We start from the raw sequence: 20,128 nt of genomic DNA on the forward strand, positions 1-20,128 counted from the left end.
GCAACTGCAGCTTTTCTGGGGCATTTTGGAGAAGAAGTGACACCGCCTGACGCGCTAGAAATTCCTTCACTGCGTCAGGTCTCCGGCTCCATATTTGCACGGTCAGCGAAGGAGGAGGCACTTCTCAAGAACTGCTTTCGCTATACGGACAATTGCGGCTCGATGAGCTGCAGGTGAGGTGCTGCGGTATTTTAAATGTGAGGAGACGCGCCTACGTTGCTCGCCTCCCCGGAAGAGGAGTGAACGTGTCCAACCACCATTTTTGGAGGTGGGGAAAAGGCTAAAGCTTCGACAAACACTATCCGGTGAACATGTCCGGTATTCTAGGCGCCCTTATAAACTAACCAGCGCAATAGGCAAGACCACCCACTTGTGGGGCCGTTGTCCACAGCCCGCATATTCCTCTCTTTACCGTGCTGTGCTACCTTCGTGAGCTGCACTTAAAGAAAAACGCTAACCATAGGAAGGAGAAGCTAAACGCAGCTGGCCCCTTTTCCACTTCTCCACGCGTCCCGGGCAAGGACAGCTGCCCGTGGGCTTTAGGCTGTTGCGGAGACGACGTAGCATGCCATAAGTTGCAGCACTCGTTGCTGCAACTTCTGTTGCAAGGCAACCTAAAACCCATGCATAACCAAGTCCCTTTGATGCATGGACTAGCACAGACAACTGTTCTGCACTTTCTTCGCAGTCAGTATCCAGCCCGTATGCCAGTAGAAATGCACGTACCAGGTTCACACAGGCAATGCTACTTGCTTCGTCACGTTGGTCGCATGCTCTTTACCCTGCCTGTTTATCAAGCCTATCTCAAACCGTGACAGCACCAGCTGCTGCTGCTTCGTCAGCAGCAGTATTACCAGCAGCAACAGCAACAGCAGCAAGGAAATTATTATCTCACAAATTAAGGTTCCACAGGCCCCTCGGGCCCACTGGTATACGTGAAAAATGTTCAAAAAGAAACAAGGGGAGGAGCAGCAGCTGCCCACGTTTGCTGCGTTGTTCCTTTTTGCTGATGCCACTGCTGCAGGAGAGTATATTTGCTGCAGCAGTGACGACCTGTTGAAGCAGATACGAGAAAAGCAACAGTTTTCCGTAAAAAGGGATAAAAAGCACAAGGGAAAGATGGCGTAGAGTCAGCTCTAAGCTGCCTGAACACAATGATGCTGCTGCTGCCCGGGCACTGCATTGCACAAAGGCCGCCTTGGACCGTCGCCTATTCAACTGCACGTTTGCTGCAGTTACTGCAACTAATACTGCTATTTCTGCTGCTGATACTGCTGCCGGTGCCACTGCTAGCTGTTGCCGTTCTTCCTGCATTTCTTGCTTTCGAGCTTGGTACTGCTGCTACTCACGGTGATGCTGCTCATAATGCTGGAACGGCTGTTGTTGGTCTTGCTGCAGTTCCTGAGATGCTGCTGTCCATGCTGCTGCACTGCGCTCTCCTAGGCTTGCTGCTGCTGCTGCCAGACTGAATCCACAGTAATGGGCACGAAGCCCCGTGCGCTGCGGGGCCTTTTGGGGCGAATGGGCTGTGGGGCGGTTGCGGTGAATGCGGGGGTTTCTGCGGTGGGGTGTACAGACAGCTCGAGCTCCCGAGATGCCGCTGCGGTTTCCTTTCTCTCCAACTTCCAAGCGTACAGCGCAGTAATTAATGAAAACACAAGGCCAAAGACTGACCAGAGAAGCACCAGCTGTAAACCCAAACGCACGCACGGTACTCCCAGTTCCGCACCCTAACGCAGAAGCCCTGAGCCGTAAACCCTAAACCCTAAACCCTAAACCCTCATCCACAAGGAAGTTCTAGGGAAAGCCACAAGTGCGTTGCGACAGTCTAATGCAACTTTCGCATTACGACTCTAGCGTTTTGCTTGCAAAACAGAAAAGAACGGCTTCCTCATTCGTGAATATTACTGTGAAGTGTGTTAATAATAATGCATTGTTGTGCTTGTTGTCTCTCTTAAATAATATTCATAATTCTGCCATTGGCTAATAGCTTCCCTATTGCTCCTACCTACGATCAGAAAGACACTGCTACTATTGTTACCTCTAAATAGTTGTTGTCCGTGACAGAATTATTCAGGAATACTATTGCTGCCATTAAGCCCGAGCAAACCAGCACAAAACAAAGGGAAGCAACAGAAAAGGGGCAACAAACAAAGCGAAGAGGCACAGGGCGGTAAGAAACAGATCTCACCCTTAGACCCAAGACGTCTCCACCGTGAAACAAGTCCATTGCCACTCCAGGCAGAAATGCCCCTGAGAGCAAGCACGCAACACGCCCAGAAGCACTAACACCAACAGCAACGCAACAGCAGCACGGTAAGAGAAACAGCAATACCACCGCCAGTAGCAGCAGCGCAAGCATCCAATGCCGCAGCAAACGCAGTAGCAAATGCTGCAGTAGCACCATCAGCATCAGCATTAGCAGCGACACCAGCAAATCCAGCAAATGCAATCACCGCAACAGCAGCAGAAGCAGCGTGAGCAGTTGCACCAGCTCTGGCGTCTTTCAAGAGTTTTCTTGTTTGACTTTTGTTTAGTGTGTGAATTGCGTCTTGGCATATGTGTGTAATTTGTATGTCTACGTAGCTTCTTGTCTGCGTCTGTCTCTGCCTGTCTGTGTCTCTGCTCTCGGCTGCGCCGTATGCTGCAGCAACGAGAGGCCGAACTGCGGTGTATAGGAGGCATAAACCTGTCTCCTTTTGTTTCCTATTAGCCATTAAACCCCCTTAGCCCCTGCATATCGCTGTACATCGCACCTAAAGCGTAGCCCAATATGTTATAAAAGAACATCGAAATGCCGCTCGCCAACGTCCGCAGGTCCGGGGAGACAGCATCAATTTGGATGCCCGTCAGCGGGGGGAGCATCGCAGCCCCAAAGCAGAGCAGCAGCCACAAACAGGCCACGCATACATACACCCGCGAAGAAAAACTGCCGATTACCGCTGAGCAAACACGCACACACGGCAGCAGAGTGTAGATATTCAAATGCATGCAAACAACTCCGACCAAGGAGCAAAACGAGACACGCCAAAAGCTCTTTCCATGAACCCTAGCATACACAAACAAAAGCGCCGCACAGAAGTCCCCTTCTACACAAACTACAGGCCTGTACGTACACCTCAGCACGCACAAATTCACACCACGTCCACGCAAACGACGCCAACTACCATATCCAAAACTAGCTCCAACGGCAGCGAAAAATGGCAACAGCAACAGCAACCGCAACTGCAACAGCAACAGCAGCGCCTCGTCCCCTACTCCACCGCATCCAAACCCCGCCGCTGCTGTGTTGGCCCGAGCTGCCGCGCGAATTCTTCATAAACCTTCACCCCTTTGGGCGTAGTCTTCCCCACCTAGGTGTGTCTAGGCGTCCTCCTTTACATATATATATAGAAGATCCCATGCATATATATATATATATGCTCAAACAAGCTGGCAACTGTAAACCCCCTGCATTCCTGTCTAACCATCGCGGAGTTGTTTTCTTTCCACTGCAGCTGTGCAGCTGTGCAGGCTTCGCCCGCGCTGTGCAAAATTATAGATATATATATACATATATACATATATATATATATATTATTGAGTGCAGGCTCACCGCATGCAACGGCGATAGCAGCATAAGCAGTGCATGCAACAAGCGTTCGAGTGCGGCCTTTCAGTGTCTTGTAGCCGCCAACTGCATCAACAGTCAGGCCGCCCATCAGGACCCCAACCACAGGCGAAGTTGCAGCAACAGCAGCAAATGCCCCCACGGCTGCTGCAGGGCTCAACCCCAGAAACGAAGCAAAGAATATCGTGCCCCAGAACTGAACCCCTGTCACGACGAATAACAATGCACACAGCGTCAGCACAGGGAGCATGTACATCGGTGTTCTGCGGCACACGCACACAAAAGAAGCAAGAGAGAAGCATGAGTCCAAGAGCAGCAGCAACGGCAACTGCAACAGCAGCGGGCACGCAAACACACCCACAAGCAGCAGCAGCAGCAGCAGGGACGCGAGCACATGCACTAGCAGCAGAAATGCAGAGAGCGGTACTGAATAATAAAGAACACACGCATCAACCCTGCTCTCCTGCCCCGCACTTGCACATTCCACAGACGCAGCCAAAGAAGCAGAACAAAGATGCAGCAGCAATGGCCTTCTTCACGTACAGCAGCAGCTTCAAAGATGCATTTCTACGGCTACCAACTGCTGGCGCAACGTCCCCTGCAGAGGGGGGAGACGGCCATGCCCCTGAGTTGCGGCTGCCGTCTGGCGGCCGCCTCCCAGCATCTGCCGATTTCCTCCTGTGAGTCCCTCCTGTCATTGCTGCTTGTGGACTGTGGCTTGCGCTGCTTTCTATCGCTCCACCGCCACCTGCTGCCGCAGACAGTTCGCGGGGCGGTTGATCCTGCTCCCCTTCCCGCTGCTGCAGCTGCTGGTCCTGCTGCTGCTGCTCGTCATTCGACTGGTCTGCTGCGGGCGTGGCCTCCTGGATGCACTTAGGGGGCCTTGGGCCCCCAGGTGTCTGTACATACTGCCAGGGAATGCTGGCAACGAGCCCCGTCAGGAGGAAAAGGAAGAAGACTTGAAAGCAGATCGCCGAGCGCCAGTTCAAGCCCAAATACACAGACAAAACCCCGGCAGCCAAATAACCCACCTGCATTATAGAGAGGACGAATCCACAAAAACGGGAATGTGCAAATCAACAAAAGACGGGAAATCGACAAGAAACAACGAAAGGAGGACACAAAATGATAATCAACGAAAACACGAAAATGATCATAAGCAAAGAAACGAAGGCAGCAGGATGAATAGCCACAGAGCAAAAGGCAGAACCTATTCAAGGCCGAAGAAGGCACGTTAGCAGAGACAGAGACAGGCCCGTGTCGAAGGGACTGGAATGAGATAGGTAACGAAGATAGGCCCATCATATAGCAAAGGTGTGTAGAAGTAAATATGCAAAAAGTAAGGGAATCCAAACAAGGGAGACACAGTAGTCGCGAGCGACATATACCCAATCCGCTGTCTGTGGAAGTCTGATGCCTCGCTTCTTCCCCCTTAAGCAGCAGCAGAAGTAGCAGCAGCAACGGAAGCAGCAGCAGCCGCAGCAGCTTACAGTGACTCCTACGACGGCCGCCCCCTGCATGATTCCCATCCAGAGGGCTGCTTTCTTCGGGGGGGCGAACTCGTCCACCCAGACAGGAGCAAATATTACAAATGGGGCCTGCGTGAGCCCCACCAGCAATCTGCTTGAGAGCAGCAGCAGCGCACAGGGAGTCAGGTCCCCAAAGGAGAAGTCTGGGAGACGAAAAAACGGACGCGTCGACGTTGCAGCAGCAGCAGCTTCTGCTGCTGCAGCAGACATTGAACCAGGAGCACCCTCCGCCGCCGGAGTAGCAGCAGCGGCAGCCAGGTCGGTGGGTGCAGCACCGCCTGCGAAGCCGCTACCATTCTCGCCGCTGCCGATGCCGCCGCTGCTGGTGAGCGGCAGCACCTCCTGCGGCAGCAGCACCGTCAGCACCATCAGAAGGGTAGCAAACGCATTTAAAGCCATCGAAATTACAACGACGCGTTTGGCAGGCCAATAGGCGAAGACGCGACCGGCGAAAGGAGACATCAATGTCAGGCCCACGTAGGGCAAGGCCCCCAACATGCCTGCGCGCACAATTCAAGGACCAAGAGCATGCGTGCGTGCATGCATGCATGCACGTTTCCTCGGCATGCGCAAGCAGGAGATCCAGGGGCCGTATTGAACGGCGAAGGCACTCAAAAGCTAATCCACAGATGAGGAAACTGGGCCGTTATGGGGGGCAATCTGCTGGCGCCGACTGTCTTTGTGGCTGCTACTGCTCGGCAAGAGCACTAGTACTAGTCGCTGCTGCTGAAGCAACCCGAACTGCTTCAACCCCTATGAACTTTACGCATAAAGGGCACATCTAAGAGATGCCTGCACAGAAAGATGTTGCCTCCACTGCATGCAGCAAGTCTGTGCTGGGGTGTATGTACACCTTGCCAAGTGGGGGAGAGGCGAAATTCATCTGCCATGCGGGACAGCGTGCAGGGAATTGCCCCGCAATCAAAGTTGACAAAAATCTCGAGCGCAAAGAAAATCAGAAAAACAACGGATGTGAAGCGCACGTCAACTCGCGGGTGCTGCTGTTGCTGGTGCCCTTGCTGCTGTTGCGGCTGCTGCTGCTGCAGCTGCTGCTGCGGCTGCTCCTGCTCCTGCCTCTGCTGCTCCTGCTGCAGTGACATGCCACACCACACAGACGGCACAGCTCCTCTGCGTGCGCACGCAAATGTATGCACACTGGCATCGACCATGTCTGCTCTCTTCGCTGCAAATACGAGAACCCCGCCCTACAACAGCCTACGACACCTGCGGCGGGGACCTGCCTCCCCTGAGCATTTGGAGCCACACAACAGCATATTCCGTAGACCCTAAACCCCCAACTCTATATCCTAAAAAGCCTAAACCCCGCAGGGACAGCCTAAGAAACTCCACCGTCCTTCTCGACGCGAGAGGAAGGAGCAGCGACACAGAGCAGCACCAACGTAAGCAGCAAGAATCCCCACAGCATACATCTCCAACCCCTCCATACAAACAGCACAGCAGCAGCAGCAACAGCAACAGCAGCACGGACCGCGAGAGGCTCAAGGCCAAAGAATCTCCACCAGCGGCGAAACCTTTCGTCCGAGGGGGAGCGGGAGCCCGGAGAGGATGAGGAGCCCGTCATCGGGGTTGGCGCTTGAGGGTTGAGCGGGGGTTGAGAGGCAGATGTATTCCCCTGCTGCTGTCTCTCTGTGCTGCTGTTGCTGCAACTGTTGCTGTTGCGTCTCCAACCCCCCCAAGAAAGGTTGTGGGGAGCCGCGGGGGGCCCCCCATCGGGTGCATCGAGAGCCCCTTCACCCGTTTCCAAGTCCTGGAAGGTCCCCTTGGCCACAAGGGGGAAGCGCTCCTCCGTTGAAGGCTTACTTGCTTGGCCAGCCATAGCGCGAGGGAGAGAAGAGGCAGGAGAGGAGGGCAGAGAAGGAACAGACAAACATTCCTCTGGGGCTAGGCTTCTCCTCCTCCCGGGGGGGCCACCCACTGAAGCTCGCCGGCCTGGAGAGGTCTTACTGTTATTGTCGTCGTCCTTGGGGCTCGCTGCGCTCATTTGCAGCACCTGGGGTGTCTGTACACCCCAGCAAAGCGCCCAACCGACGGCAGGGCGATTTGTCAGACAACGCTGCCCATCAACGTCCTCCACCGCCTTCTGTCTTTGCAGTGACCGCTGCTCTAAAGCAGATCAGCTTCACTAATCACTGGGTAGTGCATGCAATGCTCTCCTTCCTTGCTAAGTGAGACACAAAAGGGCCCCCTCAGTCCAGTGAAGGAAAGACGATGGACGCTCCCTGGGGGCCTCCCGAAGCGGGGCCGCAGCCTGTGTAGCCCCACGGAGGGCCCAGTATTCTGCTTCAGGAAATAAACAGTGGGAAAGGAGACGATTGAGAGGATTGGGAGACCAAAGGGAGAGAAGACACCTGGACGGAAGAGGAGCTGCAGGCTTCGACAAGCAGCGAAGGGCAATCGTCGCTGTAGGTGGACGGAAAGCCACTCTCTCCGTAAGTTTTAAAAAAGGAGGAAGAAATGACGGCACGCTTCTTAGTACTACGTGTTGGTTTATTTACCCACTCTCAAAATCAAGAGCGGAAATTTTGGCTGCTGCTGCAGCCCCGAGCACAGAAGCCGAAGGGCATCAGCACCGCTCCAGGCGTTGAAACACGCGAAGGCCAAAGTTGTAGTTACATCGCAGAGTTGAAGACTTATTCCCATATTTAGGTGCATTTATGATCCGGTCAAAATTTCTCTCATCCCAAGGGCTGCCAGGTTTCCTGAGAGGATGATAGGAGTTTGGAATGTGACAGGCGGAGGCGACTGCACGGAGCGTTGTGACCTGCAGGGCGCAGATGCGGATGAATTTGGAAAGCTTGGGGTAAGATGTCTAAAAATGGAGATGACCTCCCTTTCAAGGGAATGTTGAGTGATTAAAGTATGGGAGTCCTGAATTAGCGCTCGCTTGTCGATTCTTCCTGTAGAGTGGTCTGTGTGAAGTTAATGCGTGTATTTCATTTTTCGCGTAAAGATTGGGTATGGCGGGCCAAGTCTTCCTCCATATAATTGTATATGGTGCTAGTTTATGCATCAACACTAAGCTTGGGTATGCCTGCACGTGAGTTTGCCCGGCAACTCCCATCGCAGCCTGTACCATCCAGGGGATGCTACAAGGAGTTGCTGGGCAAATAACGTGATTGCAACTGGGAGCAGCCTGGTTCTTGAGGGCAAAGAAAACCTTTTCAAGCCGTTTACAGTGTTAGTTTATGGAGCAAAAGGGGGCTTGGTTATGCCTGCATGTTGGACTGCCCTTCCGAAGCCGTAGAAGAAGGGTACCATGCTCTGTCCAAACTTGGCAGAACAACACTTTCTGGGGCTTACATTGCAGCCTACGCGCACTCAGAGGCACTAAAGTTGTCTAAAGTGTTAGCGTTGGCAGCAAAGGGAGGTTTGGTTGCGCATGCATGTGAAGGTGCCATGCAGCTTAGTTGGAGCGAGAAACGTTGCAACTCATCTTATACCACCTCCCCCGGTCTGGTGTGCCCAAACGTCTGGGGCCTGGAGAGAAGGTCAGCTGCACTTTAGGAAGGCTTGCGCACTTTTATTCCTTTGGCTCGATTGCATTTCACTACAGCAATCGGATACGACCGTTGCCGTTCGTTACAATTCGCAGCACCGTCTCGGTTGCTGGGGGCACGGGTGAGCAACGAATCGCACTCCCACTGCAGGATGGCCTGTTGCATAGCAGTGACTAGTACCAAAGGTGCTTCAACGATACAAGATCAGATACTCTCACGAAATCCTGCTCAAAACCTCAGCTCTTTTCTCCTCCTACGTGGTGGGGTTTGATCAGGACCTGCCCTTTGGTAGGGAGGCGGCCAATGGTTGAGAACGTCGCTGCGTTAGTGCAAACTCAATATCTACATCCTTTTTAAGCGGAAGACATCTTTGCGGCAGAAGCGGGTCGTGAAGGATGCATCTGCTTTTGCTTACCGTCCCCATATACGATGCGGAGGCAGTGGCGGAGTTCCTTGGTCTTGTAGAGTTTTCTCTTTGTCTCTAGAATGTACCTGAAGATGTGGAGTAGCTATTGGTACCTTTGCTATTAGGAGGTAAGGCACGACAATGAGTGGTTACATTCAAACAATGAAACCACTTTTCCGGTGGCAATTCAGTCTGGAGAAGCCTTCGAAGATTAGCTGCTGAGTAGGTTTATTCTTAGGTCAACGATACAGGATGTGGCAAAACTTGAAAAACTTAAACAAAGGAATCGAGCAAGATATTGCTACATCCAAAAGTATCCATCCTCACCGACCAGGAGTCCAAAGGTGGAGTCGGAACTCCAATATCACTGGCACTTTGCAGAGCTGCCCCCCGGAGGGAAGCATCCGGCAACAGGAGGCGAGCTTGGAACACCAATACCAATGATACAATGCATCGCTGTTTCCCAGAGAGAAGCAGTCGGCAACCGACTGGGCCGCGAAGCGGAAAGCAGGGGGTGAGATGGGCGACCTCACCAAGAAGATGGAATACTCAAGGATCCAAGAGAGAAAATACGCCTCTTCAACCACAGTAGCTGAGGAGGTGGAAGGCAGGTTTGGAAGTGACTCGAAGATAGTGCCTCTGGATATTGTGGCTGTGATTGATAGCGCAGTAATCGCTAGCAGCCGAGGAAGTCGGCTTGCAGAAGCCGGAAGGGACGTATCGAGCGATGCATCTGTGTATGCAAGAAACAACTTCACACTGTTCTAGACTGCAGGAGGATGAAAAGAGCTAGGGAATTGGAGGAGCGAGAATTGGAGAAGCGCCGCTACGGGAGAAAACAGCGGGACCAAGAAAGTGGCGTGCTTATGCGCAACGTGCGGCGCGGTGATGAGAGGGAAAGACATGACAGCCGCACATGCAGATCCGCCTCGACTTGACTTTGTACTAATCCAAGTTCCTATTAATAGTCTGGCGTTGATAGCGGTGCTCATTACGGGCTACGAAGTGGACCTGATATCTGAAGCTACGGCGCGGAAGTGCAATCTAGTTGTCTATTGGTTGGTGCAGTTTCTGCCACAACGCTTCGCGGAGGTCAGACGGTGCACGAGGACCGACAAAACTATGTGTATAAAATGCCAACTCGACTCAGAAATGGGCCATATTACCTTGGTGCACTTCTACGCATTCGGTGCGTCCAATTTGCCGGCTCGCCTCTGGCTAGTTCACGGTGGCCGTGCTATCGTCGATATTGAGCCGCTCATTCGCGCCTGCCAAGCGCTACCGATCTTTTGGCCCTTCTCAGTAGTGATGCTTTTCGGAAGATAGTGGAGCTTCCAGAGATAGTTCAGGAATAATTGGGCCACTCCCTCTGGTGTTAGCACGGGGTGAATTGGGCACACCTGCTGAGTGTAACCAAAGCGACGTGCATGATATCACAACCCCTCATTGATGGTAAACCCACAATCAAATCCCTTTGCCAGGTTCGGGTGAAGAGTCGAAAGGCATTCCAGATTATGCGTCCGACTTCGAGAGTGTGTCTTCCTCCGCTTGAGCGTATGGCATTCCCCACCTGGGGGGCATACTTCTCTGCCAACGGGAGTACCCTAGTCCATCATGAGGGTATAGATACTCTCTGCATTGTTGTGCTGGTCGTATCATTGCCAGCTATAACATGGTCGTGCATGTTGCCCGCTACTTTTGTGCGAACCGAAACTCGAACGTATAATTGGCTCAGTCCACACTTAGTCGGGTACCACGAAGGGTCGCCATCACTGCTATAGTGCTTGACCCGCCCCGCGTTGTTGACGTTAGCACGGATAGCAGCGGCGTGAATATATAAGGGATAAGAAGAAAACAATTTAGAAAGGAAACAGGAATCATTGCAGGCAAGCGCGTGTGCGGAACACGGCGCCCTACTGGTTAGGTAGGGGTCGGCACAGTGCATCAGAGACCAGGTTGGTGATACGCTTCAGTCACCTGAGTGTGAAGTCATACTCCTGGGCTTGTTATCAAGGCCGCCGAATGACTCTCATTATCGTTGTTTTGGCAACTCTTCGGTGTGTCAGGGCTTCACGGTCAGTCTGAACGTTAACCCGATTCCCACCAAACATGCAGCCAATTTTCCACTAGCAACAAGGACGCCTACTGCTACTCTCGTACTGGCTGCTTCTGTTCGTTTTCTTTCAAAAATCTGAGAAGCACGCGAATATCCGGTGGAGTGTAACCACCCATTGTCGTGCCTTACCTCCTAATAAGAAAGGTACCAATAGCTACTCCACATCTTCAGGTGCATTCTGGAGACAAAGAGAAAAATCTATGGGACCAACGAACTCCGCCATTGCCTCCGCATCGTAGTTCCCATCATATGGGGACGGTCAGCAAAAGCAGGTGCATCCTTCACGACCCGCTTCTGCCGCAAAGATGTCTCCCGCTAAAAAAGGATGTAGATATTGAGTTTGCACTAACGCAGCGACGGTCTCAACCGTTGGTCGCCTCCCTATTAAAGGGCAGTTCCTGATCAAACCCCACCATGGAGGCGGAGAAAAGGGCCGAGGTTTTTAGCAGGATTGCGCGAGAATATCTGTCCCAGTACGGTTGAAGCATCTTTAGTACTAGTCACTGCTATGCAACAGGCCATTCTGCAGTGCGGGTGCGACTCATTGCTTGTTCGTGCGCCCAACAACCGTAACGGTGCTGCGAATTGCGGCAACGGTCGTACCCTACTATTGTAGTAAACTGCAATCGAGCCAAAGGAATAAAAGCAAGTAAGCGTTCCTAAAATGCAGCTGGCCTTCTCCCCAGGTCCCATGCGTTTGGGCACACCAGACCGGGGGAGATGCTGCAGAAAAGTTGCAGCGTTCCTCATTCCAACTAAGCTGCAAGGCACCTTCACATGCAAGAGCAACCAAACCTCCTTTTGCTGCCTATGCTAATGCTTTAGACAACTTTAGTGCCTCTGATTGCGCGTAGGCTGCTATGCAAGGCCAAGAAAGTGTTCCTGTGCAAACTTTATTCAAGGCCAGATACACGCAAGGGGTGACGGCCCTCGTTGCATGCATGGAATCCAAGCGGATGGTTCTAAGGAAAGTGGCGAACGTCCTTTCGCGCAAATCCTATCGAAGAAACATACAAAAATCGTTTGCATGGAAAAAGAAATGCTTGAAGCGGACAAGTTGAAGAAAATAGTACAGGTACGACCCACAGCGGCCATTGTGCGGCTTGGACTGCATGCACAAGCGGCGCTGCCCGCGGTGGGGAAATGGCCTACATGAGCTTCTGTGCCTGTAGCTTCGCGCGCCATCTATTTTCGAGTTTTCTGTGGCCTTTTCCTCCAAATTCCTCGCGAAGATGCCGAAGAGCTACAGGAACCACAGCAAGACGGCGCGCAACCCCAAGCGCCCTTTTGAAAAGGTGTGTTTTTGTTAAGAACTCTGCACATCTTCCAGGCGGGCGAGTGTGGGGTCATCAGCATGGATCGTCCGCGGGTTTTTCTTCATAGAGACTTAGTATTTCGATATATTTCAGATTACTGTGGCATGGGGATAAGAAGACGCTGCGGATTTTTTTGCCACAAACACTAGTGCGAAGCGCCAGGCGTCATGCAGTGCTCCCTATTGTGAGGGCATGCATGCGGGGCTTTTTCCGTTTTTACAAATCCGTGTGCCTAAATTTCGCTTCCTTGTGGATCGAGTAGTATGTGGAGAAAGGCCTAGGGCATTTGTAACTTGTGGTCCATGTGCGGGTGGCTGCCCTCTAGCCTTCTCCCCAGTGACACGGTGGACGCCGACAGCGGGCACTGCGAGATGCTGACTGCAAGTGTTACGGATGGTTGTATGAAGGGGCTGGAGTTGTTTAGAGTGTTCACTTTTTCTTGAGGTTGAGCCTGTGGTGCGTGGTGCTTCTGCAGGAACGCTTGGACCAAGAGCTCCGGCTGCTAGGCGAATATGGCTTGAAGAACAAGCGAGAGGTTTGGAGGGTGCAGTATGCGCTTGCTAAGATTCGTTCAGCAGCTCGTGAGCTGCTGACTCTTGAAGAAAAGGACCCCCGGCGCATATTCCAGGGTAAGCCTTGTTGGGTATCTGGAGACTGTTTTGCAATGATGGTGTATCACTACTTGCTTGAAAGAACATGCCAAATTAGCGGTTCGTTTGAGTGCTTTAAAATGCAGAAGGTGGATTGGGCGCATGCATGTGCTTGCTGCTGTTGTTTAGGGACGGCGCTGCTGCGTCGTATGGTCCGCCTGGGGCTGCTCAGCGAGGGGGAGCAGAAGCTGGATTACGTGTTGGGTCTGACGGTGCAGAAATTCCTTGAACGGCGTTTGCAGACACGTGTGTTCAAGCTGGGCCTGGCAAAGTCAATTCACCATGCCAGGTGTCTCATCAGACAGCGCCATATTCGCGTGGGGAAGCAGATCGTCGACATCCCCTCTTTCATGGTGCGTGTAGACTCAGAGAAGTATATTGAGTTCTCCCTCACGTCTCCGTACGGGGGAGGCCGACCTGGCCGTGTAAAGAGAAAGGCGCTGAGAGGGGGTGACAGCAAGGAAGGTGATGATGAGTAAACGCTGACAGGCCGTTTTGCGGCCCAGTGTTTCCTTTGCAGTCAACCGACCTAGAGAAAGGGCATCCATTTTCGTGACAGACTACCACCCAACGTGCAAATAACAAGGCCAATTTCAAAATTTCAAAAAAAGGGATGTTCAACACAGCTGAACCCCTCTGTGTCATTTGCCTGTGTCGTTTTCAAGCAGCTAGTCGGTGCCCTTTAGTGTTATATCTTGAACTGCTGGTAGATATGCTAGGATGAAGAGCCGCAACAGGGCTTTGGCGTGTCGGGTTTCGGCATTGCCGGGAAGAGATTCCACTTGAAAGGAACAGCCATGACACCAGTGTAGTTGTTAAGCTCGTGTAGAGAGGGATAGTGTCCCAGCACGCTGGAACACGGGGACACGTTTAGGGGTCATGTAAGTATGCGGGGTATGCACGCTAAGGCCGTTTTGGAAGGTAGGGTGTACGCTCACTCCGCAATTCTTGACGGCACGAAGGCCCAGGCGCACTTGCGTGCCGTAACTACTCCTTGAAGGCGGGCGCAGTGCTGGTTAAAACAGCTTCCTTATTATCTTTATATAAGAGGTCTGGTTTTAACGGAGCGCACTACTGGTGCTAAAGACGTCGTGAACACGATTCAAACTACCCGGGTGGCGGGCGGGAACCACCAACCACCGGGAAGCACGCCAGCCCCGTGTCTCGACATTGTTACTCCCCTTTTCCTACTCCAAAACATTGTTTTAGGTTTAATTGGCTATTTTTTGCAACGGTGCCGACGTGTCACTGTAGACCTGGTCGTGACCTCGGCGCCCGCCAGCCGCAGCACTGCGAAGACCGTGTTTTGCAGTACTTCAGAGCTGCCCCTGTGGATCGCAATTTTTTTCCTGTTTCAGGCGTTTGGTTGTTGCTTTTGTCTTGCTACGTGCTTCTGATTGTATTCAATACTCCTGATGACAGCCTGATGCCCCGGAACAGCCGCGCCCGGTCCTGACGGAGGTGCGCTAGATCGGCTGTAATTCAGGTTTCAGAGATCAGATGAGTTCTCTTACTGTTGAAACTGCGGGAGCACCGTGCGAAGCTGTATTCCCTGTGGAGGCGGAAGGGCAAGGGGGAATGTGTGAGCTGTCTACGCAGCCCTCGATGCACGATCCAGGACTGTGGGAAGAAGAAGGCATTTCCTTCCCGCTCTCGCAACCAGAGCCTCCACGGCGGCATCCTCAATCTTCGTCAGCTTCTGTGCAGCGCCGCCGGCGCTCCGCTGCCTGCTGCTCGGCTCCGTACGTCGGAGCTGGGCAGCAATCGGGGGCCCGACGTACTCGCTGTGAAGGGGGGGCCACACCGGTAAGTTTTGGCGCGTTCGCGAGTTTGGTTTCCTCCCATATTTCTTTAGCCTCTAGGAGGTTCTCTATCCTGCTACGAACAATGGGGAGGGAGAATGGAATCCTCCTGAACTGCTGCAGGTCCAAACGAACCAGTTCATTCAAAGGGCTTGCATGGCAGCTGCGTTTGCCTTTGTTGTTGTTTTTGTGTACATTAGTCTCGGAGGAAGCAGTCGCCTGCTCACGAAATCGCACCTGAATCGCCATTGCGGTCGTGCCTGGTTTCTGCATGGAAAGATGAATGCCCCTCAGAAGAAGATGCTGCGAAAGCGGCGCGTGACCTGACAGAGGCTGCCGTCGCCTCTGCGAGCGCCTTTGCCGCTGATGCGCGCACTCTCGATCCCGCCTCGTATGCAGCCAAGCCCACTGCCTTTCTGTACAGAGGCCACACCGCCCAAATTGCCACCTCCACCGCTGGCATGTACGGTGAAATGATCGAAAGCTTCATCAAGCAGGTGATGCATCAGCTATCCTGAAAGCATAGACGCACGCTCACCGGCTGTTTGTGCGTCTGAGGGAAAAACGACAGCTGCGGCAGCAGCTATGCAAGGCAGCGTGGAGTGCGGACATAGCCATGGGGTGTTGGTCCTCGTTTATGCAAAGGGAGCGCCGTGTCTGTTGTTGTAGTTGGTAAAGTCCTCATCTCAACTATCTTATGGGGTGTATGCGCGTTCCGTATAGGTGGTGGCTTATGCGAAGCAATACGGTGCCGACCAGTTCAGTGTCTTCTGCGATCTGGGCAGCGGACGGGGGGCCCCTAGCGCGATTGCTGCTTACGAACACGACTGGCTTGCTTGTCTGGGTACGCAGCTACGTCTGTCGTGATGCTTTCCCATCTAGCTGTTGCCGCAACGATAGAAGCCGCACTGCTCTAAGGGGGTCATGTAGCAGGTTTCCGTCTGCACCATCTACAGCCATGCTGCGGGCTTTCGTTTACGAATGCCATTTGCACTTGTTGTCTGCTTAGTTGCTGCTTAGTGTTTTTGTTGCGTACTACTCGGGACACTACGTTGTTATATGCATATTAGTATGTGTTACCGCGATTCTTTGACGTGTACATTCGGGGCGTTTCCGCGGCGGGCGCATGATGCGTTCGCCATTCCCTCATTGGTTGTTGCATGCAGGGATAGAGAAGTGCCCACAGGCGTTTGGGCTGTCGCTGGAGACGCAGCGGTGTTTGCTTCTGCGGGAGGCGTCGGCGCGGCTGCGGGCTAGGGATCGGGCTCTAGATCCGGGTGTCAAGACAGCGACGAGTGCTAAGGTGGAGAAGGGAGATGCAGGGACAGAAAGTGCTCTGACCAAAGATATTCAGGAATTGTTTCAGGCTAGACCTATGCGCGCCGTGGCCTTTGCCCACGATGACCTCTCGGCATTCCTGGACTTAGAAGGTGTTACCCACGCCTACTCCTTCGATGCCGCCATGGAGGGGCCTCTGATTAACTTGTAAATGAAATCCCCTCTCTTTCTTCAGTTTTCCCCCCGATGCATGAAACACCACTTCATCCGCCACCCATGCTCCGCTGTGCCGACACCTCTTTCACTGCACAAATCGTTGCTCCGTCTTGAGTGGGAGCAACGGTACTGCTTCGCCCTGTCGTGGCGCCTGCCATGGCTGTGCACTGAATTGTAGACTTACTTACTGCTAGATGTTGCTTGCTTGTGGATTGCTGCTGTTGCTTCTGCTGTCGGGGGCGTCGCTGGTATGCAGCATTACGCACATGTTCATGCAGACGGAGACGTGGTGGTTTTACCTCTCCTTTAGGAACGGTGAGTCAGCGCGAACGGATCAGGCTGAGCGTGGCAGAGCCGAAGGAAGGAACGCCTGGGGGCTAGCATGCAACGAAGCAAATACTACACCCTACTGCAACAAAGTTCACACTTGCTCTCTGTCCCCTCCGTAATGCTTCAGTACCCTGAGATGCGGCTTAGCGATACGGTGACCAAGATAGGCATTCTGCGGCAGCTGACTCCTGCTTCTATCCTCTCCTGTGCAAGCGCACATTTTTTGACATATTCCTGTCCTCGGCGTGTTCACAGACTTGATATCTCGATTTGATTTGAAAGGTGCGGAGATAAGGCACCAAATCAGCAGCAGCATGTGGGTGTCTTCCGAGGGGCGAACTGCATACGTGTACGTAAAGACAGACTGGAAAGAAAGACAGCAGCGGCACCGGAGGTGGCTGCGAGAGCAGATTCTAGCCCCTCAGCTGCAGCAGAAAGAGGAGCAACACAAACTGCTGCGTCATGTGCGCATACAGCAACAGCTTGTGCTGCAGCAACTGCAACGGCAAGATGAGCAAGCATCCATAGACTATACCAGAGCTGCGGCAGCTGCCGCCGAGTTTGCGCAGAGGACTCCTCGCAGCAGCAGACGGAGTTCCATTGGGACCCCACGATGCCGCAGTAATAGCAGGAAGCGTTACAGTGCTGCAGCAGAGGCCCTGCAGCAACAACAGCAAAAGCAGCAGGATATGGTGCTGTTCCACCTAGCAGCGCGACGGCAACAACTGCAGGTACTAGAAGATCTTGGACCTGAACATTCGACGTGGGGAGAAATTTGGGGGGAAAGGCAGCAACTGCAACGAGAGCAAGGGCCGCCAAAGCAGAAGCAAAGTGTAGATAAGGGGGTTGCAGAAGACGACCACATGCTATTGGAGCAGTTGCGTGCATTCCGCACCACCCATTTGCGGCTTTCCAAGTGGTAAGTGACAGAGAAGATAGCACCATTGAGGCTCACAACAAGGGAGTGACCGTGAGGAGACACCGCTGGGCTGCTGTTGCACTGCTTCGGTTAGGGAAGCCGCTGGTATTAACTGCCAATTTATGCTTCATCGGCGCACAGGGGCTGTTACTCTGCTTCAGGCATCAGCCGCTGACAGTGCAAAGCCTGCTGCTGGTGGCTTTGCTGCCATTCGAGGGGCAGAACCAATGGCTGCAGTTGCAGCAGCAGCTGTTGCAGCCCGCGTCCGGTGTCCTGACGCGCGCACAGCGGCTGCTGCTGCTGGGGTACGACGAGGGCGAGCGGAAGGAAGAAGAGCTGTCGAGAGACAAGTGGCTGGAGCAGCTGGCAGCAACGTCTGGTGCAGAAGACGCAAAAGCTCTAAGAAAAGATATTTACATGAGACTCACTCACCAGCGCAAACAAGATCGGGTCTGTCACGCTGCCTGCGGAATGCAGGAATCGTCTCCTCGCACGCAAGCACCCCCATCAGCACACGAACAAACACACCAAACGAGCGCACGCATCAACATGCCTAGAAAAACACGGAGGTTACATCCGTAGAGCTATGCATGAATGCCAGACTGTTCCGGGACAAAGGCTGCTGACTGGTCCGGGACCAAGGTTGCCTAATGCACTTCACTCTTTACAACTCCCGCAGAGCTGCCAACAGCCAGCAGCAAAATGGGATTACTAATGAGCTGATTCACGCAGGTTTACGTCGTCAGAACTGTACAACACATATAGTTGCGCATGCAGATGAACAGATAGTGTGGTGTTATTTCCTTGCCTACACAACGCCGAGTGACTTTCTAGTTACGTAGCGCGTACTGCGATCATTGGCCTGTTTTGCTGTGCTTGACTTGTCTTGTACGAAGTGTACGGAGATGCCTGTGGCCATCAGTAGACCATTTGCCAGTTTTTGTGTAAGCTTGTTTGTCTGTTGGCTAGCGGGTTCGGGAAGGTGGTTTTGAGCTTTTGTTTTGTTAAGCCATATGCAATTGTGTTTACAGTCCCTCTTCACCTTCTTGCCACCCGACAGAAATGCCTGTGCAGCTTCTAGCGGGGATGTGGCGCTTCCTGACGGGGCCTCCCTTCGCCTGGGATTCCGACACAGCTTGAAAGAGTTGCAGGAAAAGCAATCCCCGATGCGCTCCCCCCGATGTCTTGGTTCCGGAACACCAACTGCCTCTAGGGAGGGGTCACCTGCCCGGCGGTCTCGCGTGTGCGGTGACGCTAGAGAGGCAGAGGAAGCGTTGTCATGCCATCAGCAGCTACCGAGAAACCCCAGCCGCACTCCATCCCGGCAACCGGCCAGGCGACGACTCAGCAGTCAATCTATCTCTCCTGTGGCTTCCCGCAGACGCGCCTCAGGCTTCACTGTTGCCTCTTCTTTCCTGAGTGCTGCCGACGCGGCAGCAGCAGCCACACCGACCCGGCCAAGGGGGACTACCTTGGCAGCGGTCGGTACACCCAATACTTGCCGAGCAGTTCAACGAGCGGAGAGAGCGCTCCAAGGTCTCGCCTTCAGAGGAGCAGAAGACGCCACCCACAACAAGGCGGATCGAGCGCCGATGTCACAGGATACGCCGTGAACGCTGCAGGCAACGGCTGTGAAGAACCGGCGCATCAGCGAAGGCGTTGCCAATCGAACATTATACAGCCCAATCCTTGCCACAGGGCAGCGACTACTGCAGCCGCAGTTTCCCGAGCCTTAAAGCTGCTCAAGCCCCATTTGGGTACCTGGAGCAAAGGGAATTTGACTCGTTACTTTTGGCTTGCATTCACTTACTCAGTTGCCGCGGTTTACTGCTTAGAATTTAGGGTTGAAGATTTAGGAGAGCCAGGTAGTGTTTACCCTCCAGCCTACAACGTACGTAACAGCCTCTACTGAGGGCAATGCGCAGCATGGCTACACAGAGCAGCAGCCAAATAACACTTTCCTCACGTGGATAAACCTGAGGCAGTAAATCAAAGCAAACAATAGGCTGCTCGGAACATCGGTTATAGTGTAGAGCAATAGCCCGTCCCAGAGTGGCAAGATGGTTTAGCAGCCAAAGTGGTCGGTTGTTTAGTAAATAGGCACTGTTTCGTTTCTTGGGGATGCATAGTGGGCGGCTAGGGGGGAAGATACTGCAGGGCAACTAGGCAGTCTACACATTCCAGCACTTGCGAGTTTCTGCATGGTTGCTTGCTCTGCCTCCTTTGATTATTTCTGCCACTGCTGCGTAGAGTCGAGTTGATAGAATTAATGCGGTGTACGGCCCTGTGCATGCGACCATCCCCTTGGGTTCGTCATTCTCTGCTGACGAAGTTGGCCGCCATGAAGGCTCGCAGTGGGCACCACGTACACAGCGTTTGTATTGAGTGCCTTTTGAACGCATTTCTTTCGCTGAGTGCCTTTTGAACACCACATTTAT

The 20,128-nt window shown here is 53.2% G+C and overlaps 3 protein-coding genes across 3 annotated transcripts; 2 read left to right on the plus strand and 1 right to left on the minus strand.

Annotated features, from left to right (window-relative positions):
- Positions 1-1,439: 1,439 nt before the first annotated feature.
- Positions 1,440-7,800, minus strand: EAH_00006900 (Transporter, major facilitator family domain containing protein, related; the record flags this gene model as incomplete). Its single annotated transcript, XM_013395995.1, has 9 exons — positions 1,440-1,688; positions 2,192-2,253; positions 2,757-2,942; positions 3,596-3,873; positions 4,154-4,641; positions 5,101-5,639; positions 5,993-6,227; positions 6,629-7,263; positions 7,656-7,800. The coding sequence occupies 9 exons, from the start codon at positions 7,798-7,800 to the stop codon at positions 1,440-1,442; spliced, it is 2,817 nt and encodes a 938-aa protein (XP_013251449.1).
- A 4,611-nt stretch (positions 7,801-12,411) lies between these two features.
- On the plus strand, positions 12,412-13,624 carry EAH_00006910 (40S ribosomal protein S9, putative; the record flags this gene model as incomplete). The annotated part of the gene is made up of 3 exons (XM_013395996.1): positions 12,412-12,474; positions 12,971-13,124; positions 13,275-13,624. 3 exons carry the CDS (start codon positions 12,412-12,414, stop codon positions 13,622-13,624), a joined length of 567 nt encoding a protein of 188 aa, XP_013251450.1.
- Positions 13,625-14,645: 1,021 nt separating this feature from the next.
- EAH_00006920 (hypothetical protein, conserved) lies at positions 14,646-19,303 on the plus strand (the record flags this gene model as incomplete). The annotated part of the gene is made up of 8 exons (XM_013395997.1): positions 14,646-14,951; positions 15,148-15,444; positions 15,671-15,791; positions 16,114-16,432; positions 16,752-16,756; positions 17,027-17,690; positions 17,852-18,140; positions 18,722-19,303. The coding sequence occupies 8 exons, from the start codon at positions 14,646-14,648 to the stop codon at positions 19,301-19,303; spliced, it is 2,583 nt and encodes an 860-aa protein (XP_013251451.1).
- Between the last annotated feature and the right edge of the window lie 825 nt (positions 19,304-20,128).

Source organism: Eimeria acervulina, genomic scaffold (assembly GCF_000499425.1).
Source record: "Eimeria acervulina Houghton genomic scaffold, Eah_scaff31, whole genome shotgun sequence".
Taxonomy (NCBI): domain Eukaryota; phylum Apicomplexa; class Conoidasida; order Eucoccidiorida; family Eimeriidae; genus Eimeria; species Eimeria acervulina.